The 14,789-nt window shown below is 35.9% G+C and overlaps 1 protein-coding gene across 1 annotated transcript; it reads left to right on the top strand.

Annotated features, from left to right (window-relative positions):
* The first annotated feature begins 1,343 nt into the window (after positions 1-1,343).
* Positions 1,344-13,505, top strand: LOC134269536 (kinesin-like protein KIF13B). Its single transcript, XM_062751741.1, has 3 exons — positions 1,344-2,103; positions 10,822-11,034; positions 13,113-13,505. Exons 1-3 carry the CDS (start codon positions 1,410-1,412, stop codon positions 13,355-13,357), a joined length of 1,152 nt encoding a protein of 383 aa, XP_062607725.1. The 5' UTR covers positions 1,344-1,409; the 3' UTR covers positions 13,358-13,505.
* Positions 13,506-14,789: the final 1,284 nt, after the last annotated feature.

The raw sequence follows: 14,789 nt of genomic DNA, 5'->3' as shown, positions 1-14,789 counted from the left end.
ATTTACAGGTCACCTGAGTCGCTCAAGCCATCTATTGCTATCTGTTTTTGTCCTTCGTCATGATCCTCATAAGTATTTGAACATTTTCAACTTTTTCTCTGAAACTGGCCTACTGTTGAACCAGTTTCAACCAATTTTAGCATCTAGCATTTATGCGTTAAAGGGAACAAAAATTGTGAATTTCATGGCTTCCTTCTTTCCTGGGGCCTGAGATGTGGGCCAAAACCATTAGATTAATGTAATCTTTTTAAAATCTGCTTATTATATAGCTTAAGATTATCCCTGTAGTGTATCTGTAGAGTAAATGTGTAATTACTTTTTCTTTTGTTCGCAGGAGTTGGAGGATGAAGATTTAGTGAACAAGACACAGTCCTCTAAAATTGATACAGATCCTAACAGTGGAGCATCAGATGACTTCCAGGAGTTTGAGTCTTACCATCCCATAGAAGAGAGCCAGAAAACAGTGACCTCAGGTAGTACTGAAAGAATGACATTGACATGGTCATGATGAAATCTCTTTGTGAAGTTTTCTTATCTTGCTTATATACTCACTATAAGTTGGACTTTTGAAACCCCAAGTATATCCTACTGTTTAACTTTTCTGTAGTCTTACCGTTTTTCTGCAACAAACCTTAGATTATATTTTTTTTGCTTATCAGTGACTTATTTTAACATATAACATAATTTAAAGAAGAATCATTTTTAGTCTGAATTTTTCCCCTGCTTTCACTGAAAGTAGGAAATATTAACTTGCCTGCCATCCATCTTTCTGTCAGTCAGACAGTCAATGTGTAACACTTGTTTCAGGATTATATCTCAAAGAAGCTTCTGAACTTTTGCAATGAAATTTTATGATACGATTTGCTATAACATAAAGAAGACTCCTATTAATTTTGAGGTCGAAAGATTATTGTCTAAAATTATTAAATGTCCCTGTATAACATTTTCATACCTGGATTATATCTTTGTATCCATCAGATGATATTCTTGTGCTCAATACTAGTGAAAGAATGGAAATTTTTTCAAAAGCGTTGTAAGTTAGAATTAAATTTCTGAGTCTAAAGTTAATAATTTCAGGGTGAGGTTGCAGAAATATTTATTCACATGTATGATGTGTTGTAGATGGGATAGCCCACTCCTGTACAAGTGACAGCCTAGCTGATGTACAATGTAAAAATTTCACCCCAAGTCTTGTCTCCAGTGGTTACGGTCACGGCTGTTTCCATGTTAACTCTGTCATCTGAGGATTCACTCAGTATAGAAAGTATAGAGGGCAATTGAAGATCTAAAAGAGGACATAAAGGCAGTCCGGAGCAAACAAGTCAAACTTGGATAATGAGGAGAACAAAGAGGTTCCCATTAAACTTACAAATAGTGATTCTGAGACAGTGGAAGTTCAGAAGGAGGCTATGACCTCAATTTCTGAAAGCAATATTCATATAGCAGAAAATAAAGCTGAGGAGAGAGAAGAGCTGAATAAGTCAAATGTGGATTCAAATTGTTCATTAGATACTTCTAGTTCATCTTTAGAAGCCAGAGATGGAAGTTTAGCAGAAAAACCTGATCCCAATGACAGTAATGTTCATTCTGCAAGTTGTGATACATCTTTATGTGAATTAAGTAGTGATGTTGAAACATCAAACATTGAAGTGGATTCGTCAATAATTTCTCAGTCTGAAAAATTAAAACGATCAAAGGAGGAGAGGAAAAAAATTGTTGAAAGTCTTGGTGCTATAAGTAAAGACACTACAACAAGAAAAGTGAATAAAGAAAACAGGAAGAAGTCAGAGGGTGCGTCACAAAGGGCCAGTGCAATAAGTGAATTTGTGGATCCCTACAGTGAAACAGCCATGGAGGAGCTGGAAAAGTTAGCCGCTGAGGAGGAGGAGGAGTCAGAAGAATGTCCAGAGAAAGTGCCTCCAGTCAGGACTGAGGAGCCGCATATATCAGAGACAGCGGGGAAACGTCCATCAGGGAAACGGAGCCAGCAGCGCCCGGTGTCCTGTGTAGTGTCCCCCTCACAAGACATGGTGTCTATCTTGGAGGAGAGCATGAAGAGGAACAGCCTTACTCTCCACCTCTCTGATGATGAAGAAATGTCTGGTAGGTATTCAAACTGTTGTTTTGGAGTTTGAACATTTGTAAATTATGTTAAGCTTTCAGCAGACTGGCTTTTTATCTCACCTTTTAGCTTTTCTGATCAAAATTTGTCCTTTGTCTGTCGTTATTGTCGTTGTCATTAACTTTTCACATTTTCATCTTCTTCTCAAGAACCACTGGACCAATTTCAACCAAACTTGCTACAAAGCATCCTTGGATGAAGGGGATTCAAGTTTGTTCAAATGAAGGGCCACACCCTCTTCTAAGGGAAGATAATTTTTAAAAAATCTTCTTCTCAAAAACTACTGGGCCAGGAGATGAAACTCATGTTGAATCATCCTCAGGTAGTGTACATTAAAATTTGTTCAAATCATGACCCCATGGGGTAGGGTGTGGCCACAATGGCCGATCAAAGTTTTACATAGGAATATGTAGGAAAAATCTTTAAAAATCTTCTTCTGAAGATCCATAGGGACAGGAAAGATGAAACTCATGCTGAATCATCCTCAGGTAGTGTACATTCAAGTTTGCTCAAATCATGAACCCCTGGGCTAGGGTGGGGCCACAATGGCCAATCAATAGTGCTGTGCAATATTACCGGTTAACCGGTGTATCCCGATTTCGTTCTTCACAATACGTATCGCGGTATTTTTTTGTGAATACCGGTTCGGGTTCGATATGCTATAAATTGTTACAAAAAGAGTTATTTACCCTTTTCAAGGTAAAATATGGCGGCAAGCGACGTAAAGTGTGATCAGAAACCAGAGATATGTCTCTTTCAAAAACAAAACGACGACAACTGTTATATGAAACCCCTTCATGTTAAAGCTGAATCTGAGTATTACAACTTAATTGAATCTCAACAAGTTGTGCCACAAAAAAAAAACTTATCTTGCCGCTTGCGCCGACATAGCGCGATCAGGCAATTGGAATATCAACTCGAGAATACATGTAATTTGAGTTTGTGTTTTCATTTAACCTTGACGAAAAGCAAAAAATTATTAAATATTTATATCGTGATATATTGCAATACACAATATAATATTGCAATATATCGCGATACGATTTTTCCGTCACGATACCCAGCACTACCAATCAAAGTATTACATAGGAATATATAGGGAAATCTTTAGAAATTTTCGTCTCAAGTACTGCAAAGCCATGATTAGTGATATTTACAGGTATATAGAAGCAACCTCAGGTACTGTAGATTCTAGTTTGTTCCTAGGGATAGGGTGGAGCCACAATGGGTGATCCAACTTTTACATTAAAATATATTTTAAAAAATCTTTTTAGCAGGGCTTATTGCTCGAAGAGCAATTGCCGGCTTATGTCATCTTGTTCAAGACAGGAAGTCAACCCCATAGTCGCCATGTTAAAGTTACGTGTAAAAATATAGTTCTTACTCTCAACCGCTTTTGAGATAACACAAACACTAAATAAAGCAACAAAAATAAAACGAAGTTTTAGCTATATAAATAAACATTAGTACTGTAGTAATGGCTTTGGAAACCTCAGTCCTAAGTCAAAGAACATATTTCAAATTAGTGTAAGGTTTTTGATGAATTTTTCAATATGTGCAAAGTTTATTTATATTTGATAGGCAGAAACTTCTCTACACATACGAGGTGACCTAATCAACACACACACAACCACACTTGCCTGTTTGTTTACATTCAGCTGCGGTACCAGATTAATTCTGATTCTTGCACAAAATTGGATCATGGTATTAGGATTGCGTCACGTACCCAACTTAAGTACTAGTTTTATATTGATTAGTTTTAAAATAATTTCACTCATCAGAATATAAATGTGATTCATATAAGAATTATTTCATTTTGTGTTTTAACTGGATTATATTTCATGAAGATGACAGGGCCTAAATAATAACAATCGGTAAGTACAAGTTTTGGTATAGATTTGGGTAAAATAGTCTGAAATGCAAACGGCTAGGTTAAAGTTTAAAGGATCAAAGGTCATCCGATGCTACAATTACGAATTTCACATTCAAAGTTATCCCCCGTTATCAACGTTACATTCAGTTACAAGATCCAGAATTTTTTTCTGGGAGGGAGGGGGGGGGGGGGTTCCAAAGAATTTCCTGAGAAGCAAGAAAAAAAAGAAGTTATGGTTTGGTCTGTTTTCTAGGGTTGAGGGACACTTAGGGCATCCAAAGTCTTTTTTATTTGCTTCAGTATATATTATAGTCCTGCAAATTCCGGGGTAGGGGGGGGGGTGTTGAGGGGATCCTCTTTCCCTGTCCTGTAATGACGAATGATCATGTGACTCCTAAATAGTAGGAAACTTTTTCCATTCCACTATACATAATATTGTTTCTTGTGTTATTATGTTATGTAAATTTAATGGTATAAAGGTTATGAACCCCTAGCAATTAGTTCACTCTCCTAATGAGCTGGAAATGTTCACAATATGACTGCCTTAAATTAAATAAAAGTGCATCAATGATAAGATTACTTGACATTTTATTCATGAATTTGTGTCAACATATCTTCCTAGAATTAGGAATGAGAATCATTCAGAGATGGACCACATTAAACTATTTGTATAAACATTTTTTTTTTTTTTTGCATACATGAACAAACAGGGGTCTGGGAAGGGGTGAGGGGAAGGATCGAGTTAATATTTCTTTACATCTTAATGGTTGAAAACTCCTAAAATGAATGTTGACCTCAAATCTAACTTGTCCTCATTATTTTTCAAATGGTGGTGTCTCCATATGAGTGAAAAATTCCTGAGAGGGATGTTTAACAACAAACAAAATGACATAAAAACACAATATTGATTTGCGTTAAGAAATATGCAGGGGATTTTTTCCATCATAAATCTTCTTCTCAAGAACAGCAAGGGCATTCTTGTCCCCCATTTTGGGGAAAGGGAGGGGACACTAAATCTCATTTGTCTGTCAGTCTGTCCATCTTATTGACAGCTAGTATGTGCATCTGTCACAATAAATTTAACCTTGGTCATAACTTTTGAATGATAAGAGATAGTGCTTTCATATTTCACATGCACATTACCACAAAACTTTCTAAATATACTATGATTTTTTAACCCAAGTGAGACCTTGACCTTAAAGTTTTACCTACTTTCCAAAAAATAACATTTTAAATTGATCATTTTGAAAGAGAAAAGAAAGGGCATTCAGATTATACATGTTTATTACATGTGAAAAGACTTTTCTAAATATATCATGACTTTTGACTCTGTGACCTTGACCTAGAAGTTTAACCTACTTTTCAAAAATATTATATTGTATATATAACTTTTGATTCAAAAGAGATAGGACTTTCATATTTGACATGTACATTACCTGCAACAAAATGTTTCAGAGCATGCTATGATTTTTCCCCTTTGACCCAATTTTCAAAAATTGATATATGATAGGGGTGCATATTTGACACACAATCTGCCATAAATTATGGTATCTCATTCAGTAAAACACAGAAAGCAGAGGACCACAATTCTTTGAATTTGCTTGTATAATCTTGATAGATGGAACATGCTCATATAATGTAGATTCAAGTTTTTTATGCCACACCATGATTAGGAATACATGTATAGTTTTTGTCATGTCCGTCCTCCACCCTTCCATCTGTCTTTCCATCGGGCTCAAAGAAACTTTCTAGATATTTTTATCAAAGTTCATATGTTGATGCATACTGATGTAAATATCCAACTGCAGCAATATTTTTTGACTTTGACTTTTCCTTTGACCTTCACTTAACTTTTCTTTAAATTAGTGTTTAGCTTTATTTTAAAGAAACCATTCAAGTTGTGTAATGAAACTTCACATGATGATACATACTGATGTAAGCTTTACGATGCTTCACTCTTTTTTACCTTGACTTTTCCTGTGACCTTGATATCACTTTTCTAAAATTAATGTCTAGACCAGTTTTGAATAAACAATTCAAGATATATTTATCAAACCTCATATGCTGATACATACTGCTAAGAGCTATTAATACGTCAACTTATTTTGACCTTGAATTTTCCTTTGACCTTGACCTCACTTTTTAAAATATCATTTTTCAACACCATTAGTCCCCCCGGGGCAAATTCAACATTCCAAAACCTTACTGTACATCTACATGACACCACCAACCATCTCCCAAAAGATGATTAGGCTACTGTGTAAAATGTAAGAGGAGTTCAGGGAAAACAGGGCTTTTTGCATAAAAAACGTCATTTTTCGACCCCCTTTTGACCCCCTGGGCCTTGAATCAAAATTCCGAAACATTGCTGCACATCTACATGACACCACCAACCATCTCCCAAAAGATGATTAGCCTACTGTGTAAAATGTAAGAGGAGTTCAAAGACGGGGCTTTTTGCATAAAAAACATCATTTTTCGAATTTGTCCCCCCGGGGCAAAATCAAAATTCCTAAACCTTACTGCACATCTACAGGACACCACCAACCATCTCCCAAAAGATGATTAGGCTACTGTGTAAAATGTAAGAGGAGTTCAGGGAAGACAGGGCTTTTTGCATAAAAAACATCATTTTTCGACCCCCATTTGACCCCCTGGGGCAAAATCAAAATTCTGAAACCTTTACTGCACATCGACAGGACACCACCAACCATCTCCCAAAAGATGATTAGGCTACTGTGTAAAATGTAAGAGGAGTTCAGGGAAGACAGGGCTTTTTGCATAAAAAAAAATCATTATTTTTCGACCCCCATTTGACCCCCAGGGGCAAAATCAAAATTCTGAAACTTTACTGCACATCTACAGGACACCACCAACCATCTCCCAAAAGATGATTAGGCTACTGTGTAAAATGTAAGAGGAGTTCAGGGAAGACGGGGCTTTTTGCATAAAAAACATCATTTTTCGACCCCCATTTGACCCCCTGGGGCAAAATCAAAATTCCGAAACCTTACTGCACATCTACAGGACACCACCAACCATCTCCCAAAAGATGATTAGGCTACTGTGTAAAATGTAAGAGGAGTTCAGGGAAGACGGGGCTTTTTGCATAAAAAACATCATTTTTCGACCCCCATTTGACCCCCTGGGGCAAAATCAAAATTCTGAAACTTTACTGCACATCTACAGGACACCACCAACCATCTCCCAAAAGATGATTAGGCTACTGTGTAAAATGTAAGAGGAGTTCAGGGAAGACAGGGCTTTTTGCATAAAAAAACATCATTTTTCGACCCCCATTTGACCCCCAGGGGCAAAATCAAAATTCTGAAACTTTACTGCACATCTACAGGACACCACCAACCATCTCCCAAAAGATGATTAGCCTACTGTGTAAAATGTAAGAGGAGTTCAGGGAAGACGGGGCTTTTTGCATAAAAAACATCATTTTTCGACCCCCATTTGACCCCCTGGGGCAAAATCAAAATTCCGAAACCTTACTGCACATCTACAGGACACCACCAACCATCTCCCAAAAGATGATTAGGCTACTGTGTAAAATGTAAGAGGAGTTCAGGGAAGACGGGGCTTTTTGCATAAAAAACATCATTTTTCGACCCCCATTTGACCCCCTGGGGCAAAATCAAAATTCCGAAACCTTACTGCACATCTACATGACACCATCAACCATCTCCCAAAAGATGATTAGGCTACTGTGTAAAATGTAAGAGGAGTTCAGGGAAGACGGTTCTTTTTTGATAAAAAAAGTTAATTTTCGACCCCCATTTGACCCCCCGGGGCAAAATCAAAATTCCGAAACCTTACTGCACATCTACATGACACCATCAACCATCTCCCAAAAGATGATTAGGCTACTGTGTAAAATGTAAGAGGAGTTCAGGGAAGACGGGGCTTTTTGCATAAAAAACATCATTTTTCGACCCCCATTTGACCCCCCGGGGCAAAATCAAAATTCCGAAACCTTATTGCACATCTACATGACAACACCAACCATCTCCCAAAAGATGATTAGCCTACTGTGTAAAATGTAACAGGAGTTCAGGGAAGACGGGGCTTTTTGCATAAAAAACATCATTTTTCGACCCCCATTTGACCCCCTGGGGCAAAATCAAAATTCCGAAACATTACTGCACATCTACATGACACCACCAACCATCTCCCAAAAGATGATTAGGCTACTGTGTAAAATGTAAGAGGAGTTCAGGGAAGACGGGGCTTTTTGCATAAAAAACGTCATTTTTCGACCCCCATTTGACCCCCTGGGGCAAAATCAAAATTCCGAAACCTTACTGCACATCTACAGGACACCACCAACCATCTCCCAAAAGATGATTAGCCTACTGTGTAAAATGTAAGAGGAGTTCAGGGAAGACGGGGCTTTTTGCATAAAAAACGTCATTTTTCGACCCCCATTTGACCCCCCAGGGCAAAATCAAAATTCCGAAACCTTACTGCATATTTACATGACACCACCAACCATCTCCCAAAAGATGATTAGGCTACTGTGTAAAATGTAAGAGGAGTTCAGGGAAGAAAAGTGTGACAGACGGACGGACGGACGGACGGACGGACATGAGTAACAACAATATACCCAAACTTTCTTTAGAAAGTGCGGGTATAACGAAGTTTTATCTATATAAATAAACATTAGTAGAAATGGCTTTGGAAACCTCAGTCCTAAGTCAAAGAACATAGTTCATTAGCGTAAGGATTTTTGATAATCAGTGTTATCGTAGTTCTCTACACATACGAGGTAAAGCAGGAGAGGGAACCAGACTTGACTGTTTGTTTACATTCAGCTGCGACACCAGATTAATTCTGATTCTGACAAAATCGGATCGTGGTATTAGGATTGAAAAACTCACTGTCAGTGTCTTATCATTTATATTGATAGTTTTAAAATAATTTTTTCATCAGAATATAAACGTGATTCATGTAAGAAATTCATTCTACTCTGTAAATGAGCCCGGCTCTCTGTACACCTGAGTACTTTGATCTATAAAGAAAACAAAGCCATGGTTAGTGATAGGATCCTTAGGTAGTGTAGAATTAAATTTGTTCAAATCAAAACCTCCAAGGGTAGAGTGGGGTTTCAATGGTGGATCAAAGTTTTACATAGGGAAATGAAGGGAAAAATCTCAATAACAGAAAAGCTGTGTTAAGTCATATTGACATGTAAGCATCCTCATGTATTGAAGATTTAAATTTGTTCAAATCATGAGTACCCATTGGGGTAGGGAGGGAAAGAATGGCAGACCTCTTTACTCTTACGATTTTGCTGTATTTTTTATGGATTTTTAGTCCACAATACATCTCATGTTTTGCTATTTTGAAAATACAGAAATCTGAAATACATGTCTTTGGAATTCAGCAATTAGTTTTCGTTTTGATTATACCCCCCGCAAACGAAGTTTGGGGGGGGTATATAGGAATGTTCGTCTGTCTGTGCAAACGTGTCCGGTCCATATCTTTCTTACGGAGGGACATTAGAATCTACTACTCCACACAAAGATTGCCCATGACCTAAGGCTGTGTCATGAACCTGACCTAAGGTCATTTTGGGAAGTTCAAGGTCACTGGAAGAACAAGTTCATAATTCGTGTCCGGTCCATATCTTTCTTATGGATAAACCTGGTAGGTTCTCATTTCACACAAAGATTGCCCATGACCCAAGGGTGTGTCATGACCTTGACCCAAGGTCATTTGGGGAAGTTCAAGGTCACTGGAAGAAAAAGTTCATAATTCGTGTCCGGTCTACATTTTTTTTATGGATAAACTTGGTAGGTTCTCATTTCACCCAAAGATTGCCCATGACCTAAGGGTGTGTCAACCTTGACCCAAGGTCATTTGGAGAAGTTCAAGGTCACAGGAGTTTAAAATTCATAATTTGTGTCCGGTCTATATCTTTCTAATGAATAAATTGGTAGGTTCTCAAGTCTACACAAAGATTGCCCATGACCCAAGGGTTTGTCATGACCTTGATTCAAGGTCATTTGGAAATTCAAGATCACTTGAAAAAGTTCATAATTTATGTTCAATCAATGAATCTTTCTTATTGTTACTTGGTATTCTCAAAAAGCTTCACATAAAGATTGCACATGACCAATTTATGTCATTATTGATCAAGGTCATTTGGGGAAGTTCAAGGTCACTGGAAGAAAAATTTCATAATTCATGTGTGATACATATCTTTATTTGGAAAAATTTAATTCTGAAAAACCCGAAGAGACCCATGAATTTATGTCTATTATGAAATGTGAAATACTACATAACTACTCACTAAATTCTTCATCCACAAAATCAAATCCCCACAGAAAACGAGTTTTTCCTCAAACCATGAAAATTTGACTCCTTGAAAATATTTGATTTTATGGATAAAATATGGATCCCCATTTCTGCATTATTTAAATGAAAAAAATTGTATTTAGGAATTTTCAGAAGAAGTTGAAGAAAAAATGAAATTAAATTATTTTAAAGAAATGTATTGCTTATATTTTGTAAAATGTATTATATTTGGCGTGTACAATATTAAGCAGAAATTGATTTTTGAACCCCCCAAGTTAAGTCAGTATTTGATTTGGCCTCCCATATCTTAATGTTCCTATAAATGGATATATGTTTAAGACATTAAGTCTTGTACCTGAATTAGCGGAAGTTTCTTTTCGCCAAAAACACTAAAAAGAATACACCGCCAAATGTATTACATTTACAGTATGTCTCTACCCAGTAGATTTATATGAAGTCTTTTGAGACACTTTTGATGAGAATTGGTACTGATTTTACGTATTTCTATCCTTTTAAATAGGTAATGATGACTCAGTAAGTGTGTGTTCATTTGGAAGTAGAGCAGATCTAGACAGACTACAGGAAATCCCAGTACCCTCTTGGGTTCAAAATGGAGAGAGTGTCATAGTTCAGTCCTCAAAAGGGTCCTCTAATACAGGAGTGGTCAGATTTGTAGGAAACGTGGAGTTTGCAACAGGCCCATGGGTTGGAGTGGAACTTGATTTACCAGAAGGTACCAGTAGCATATTGATAACTTTTTTATACCTCCTTTGAAAAAGTGGGCATATTGCTTTGCACCTGTCAGTCAATCTTTCTATTGAAAGACCATGTGTTGTCCACTCAATATCTTGAGATCCATTTGCTTGACAAATATCAAATTTGGTACACTTGAACCTCCTTGTAAAATGAACCTAATTGTTTTAGAGGTCATAAGGTCAAAAGTCAAGGGCCAAGTTAATCTAGACATAGTCTTATTTATCCAATATTTTAAAAACCATTTTGCTCGACAGACACAACCTGTTATTTAATTTTGTTTGAAGAAAAAGTGATGCAAGTGTTGTGGCCCATGAACCTATGTTTATACATGTTGGGTTCTTCTATTACGTTTCAGATTTAAATGTTAGGAGCCGAAGTGCTAGTACTACACTTGTTAAAATACTGTGAAATCAATATATTCATGCAGGTTTCATTTTGTTTATACGCCCGTCTTATGACGGGACGTATTATGTTATAGGCTTCATGTCAGTCCATCCGTCCGTCCGTCTGTCCATTTGTGTCCGGCTCATAACTTGAATACTATTAGGCCTAGGATTATCAAACTTTGTCAACTGATACTTCTTGGGCAGACGGTGTGTCGCGCACAAAAAGTAGGTCGCTCTGACCTTTAATAAAGACGCTATAGCCAAATATGGAAAAATCCTGTCCGGCTCATAACTAGAAAACTATTAGACCTAGAGCTTTCAAACTTGGGAAAAGTATACATCTAAGGTAGAGGGTGTGTCGCGGCCTATTTCAAGGTCACTGTGACCTTTAATTTTAGTGATTTTTTTTAAAAAAAACGTAGTCTTTTAAATTTTAAATTTCATAATCCTAAAAGATGTAAAAATATAGTTGTATCCTTATAAAAAAAATGTTAAATTCAGTAAAAACTTATTTTTTCATCACTTTACATATCTAAACAAATGTTAATGTTTTGAAGTTTCAGTTTATCTAATGGGCATGATCTCAAGCATGTAAGGAAGGTCTTCCAGCAGACGTTAAAGAGAGGAGAAATTAATGATTTATTGTCGAGCTGTGGCAAGAAATCTCTAGACTGATCATGTGAGAATCTATTTATCTCTTGGGAGTCAAAAAGAAATGCACTAGTTGCTTGTGTTAATTAAGAGTTCTTGATGGGATTCCAGATAAAGATTTTTGGTGACAGTAATTAAAACATTTGTTTTAGTGTATGATTAAAACTAAATTAATCTTTATAATTAAAACCTGAGGCAAAAGAAAAAGTGACATTTCAATTTTGATATATTTGCAACAAATTGCAGTCATGTCTCACTTAGAATTTTATAGTCTAAAGAATAAATCATTTTTGATTTTTTTATTAGACTTAAGCATTTCCATTATTTCATAAAATATGCAATAAACAATAAAGCTGCAGATGGATATTTGTTAAGCTCTAACACAGCCAGTTAAGAATTATATGATATATTATTTGTTATAATTAATCCCTACACTGTAAGTCTCTTAGAGATGTATGTAAAATATTTTAAACATGATAAGAAATGGAAATTAGATCATTGAAATCTGTGTCAACTGTTAATCAAGGTTACTTGATTTTCTTGCACCCCAACGCAATTTATGATTATTGAACAATATTTGACGCTATCATGCTGTGGCGGGGCACTTTTTTTAAATATACTTGAATTTATGCTTTTGCAAATGTAAATACACCTTCTCATAAGAATCATAAAAGGCGGGATTTTCACTATTCATAATTTGACTCCTTGAAAATATTTGATTTTACAGTAAAATATTCGCACCTTTTCTTTTTAAATGATCTATTAAAGAATTTTCAGAGAAGTTGAGGAAAAAATGAAATTAATTAAATAAAACATTCTTATACCTTGTATTTTATTTCGGCGTTAGGAAAGTATATTTAACACATTGTACACATTACATATCATATCTAGCCCAGTAACACTAAAGCAGTGAAACGTATTACATTTACAGTATGTCTCTACCCAGTAGATTTATATGAAGTCTTTTGAGACACTTTTGATGAGAATTGGTACTGATTTTACTAATCCTTCTTGACAGGTAAAAATGATGGCTCTGTTAAAGGCACCAGGTACTTCAAGTGCAGGTCACGTCATGGGATTTTTGTGCGTCATGATAAACTGATATTAGACAAGAAAAGACGAGGGTCGCGTAAGCAAGCCAAAGATTTGGCCAAAAGACACAGCATGGGTAGTCCAGCTAATATGGGGGCCAGTTTGCCTAACCACCAATCCTCTAGTCCAAACAATACAGTTGTTAAAAGCAGTGCGAAAAAAAAATTATAATGGATGTCATATATCTGAAATAAGACTGATGTGATGTTATGAAACTATTCTGATGTTCTCTTTGAAATTTAACATTTCACAAGGAGTTGGGTTTTCCATAATTAATTTGTTCATGAATAGTTTACAAGGCTTTTTTCTTGTATTTATGTCAGACTTCCAAAAATAAATGAAAAATATTGAAAAACAAAGAAAGTTGAGAATTTGGACTTTTTGAATTGGCTTCCGGTAGCGACAGGAAGTATTGACGACGAACGAAAAGTTGCGTCCTGGAAAGTATTGATCATCATCTATAAACTCTGAAAGTTTCACATTGATATCTTTTACTGTTTTTAAGTTTAATCGTGGACAAAATGTCGTTTTAAAATCAGGAAATTTATGGTCCAAAACTTGAGAGCCAGAGAGGAATTTCCAAACATCTGTCTCTGGAACTTTCAAGAGTATCTTACAACACATCTTTCCTGAAAATTTCATGTAATTCTATCTAGTAGTTGTCAAAAAGGCACTTGTAGGCTAATATGTTGAGGGATTAGGATAAAAATAATAATATTGATAAGAAACACCTGAGGCAAAAGAAAAAGTGAACTTTTCAGATCAAATTTGTCCATTGTTTATCTTCCTTTTTCAAGTTAACAGGAAAAACCTTAAAAAAAATAGATTTTCAGAGAGAGGAAACTGAAGTCTATTTGCCCTTTCAATGCAAGATAATTAGAAGTGTAGTTAAATGGCATCCTTAAAAATCTTATGAAAAACGGAGAAAAATGAAATATTAAAGCTTTATTTCATAATGTAGAATCTAGTTTATCAAAAATGTTCCCTGAGGTTAGGATGAGACTAAGTATAGGATAAAAAAGTTTTACAAAGGATGAAGGAAACACTCATTAAAAATCTCTTGATCAATAACTTCAAATCATCTTCGGGAAGTGTAAATTCTATTTTTTTCAAATCACAAAGAGTAAGGGTGCACCATGCAAGAAGTTTTACATAGAAATATGGAGGGAAAATCTCTTTAAAATCTTACAACAACAAAGCTATGTTTAGTGGCATCCGAGTCTAGATTCAATTCTAAATTCTTGACCCTGGGGGATACAGTGGGCCACAATATAATTCAAAAGTTCTACCTATGAATATTGGAGAAGATCTGTTTATGAAGAACAACAGGCCATAGTGACTCAGGTGAGCATTGTGGCCCAAGGGCCTCTAGTTTAATTCACTGTTGTTTTATTAACTGAAAATGGAATAATTTACAGTTTATTAACAAAATTCAGTTTTACTCTCTGTTGTATAACTGCTACCATAATCATAAATACCTTATGGCTGTGTTCTGTGATCAGAGATCTTGCAATGCTTTTGATGTTAAGGTGGCTCATTACATCAACAGTTTAGTTTAGATTTTAATACAGCACCACTTATAATGTAGATGTCAAATATCCAG

The sequence above is a fragment of the Saccostrea cucullata genome, unplaced genomic scaffold, assembly GCF_032062105.1.
Source record: "Saccostrea cucullata isolate Sc308-1 unplaced genomic scaffold, CSIRO_AGI_Scuc_v1 ctg13694, whole genome shotgun sequence".
Classification (NCBI taxonomy): Eukaryota; Metazoa; Mollusca; class Bivalvia; order Ostreida; family Ostreidae; genus Saccostrea; species Saccostrea cuccullata.
The sequence above is the reverse complement of the archived record's forward strand: the minus strand, read 5'-3'. Positions and strand labels throughout refer to the sequence as shown.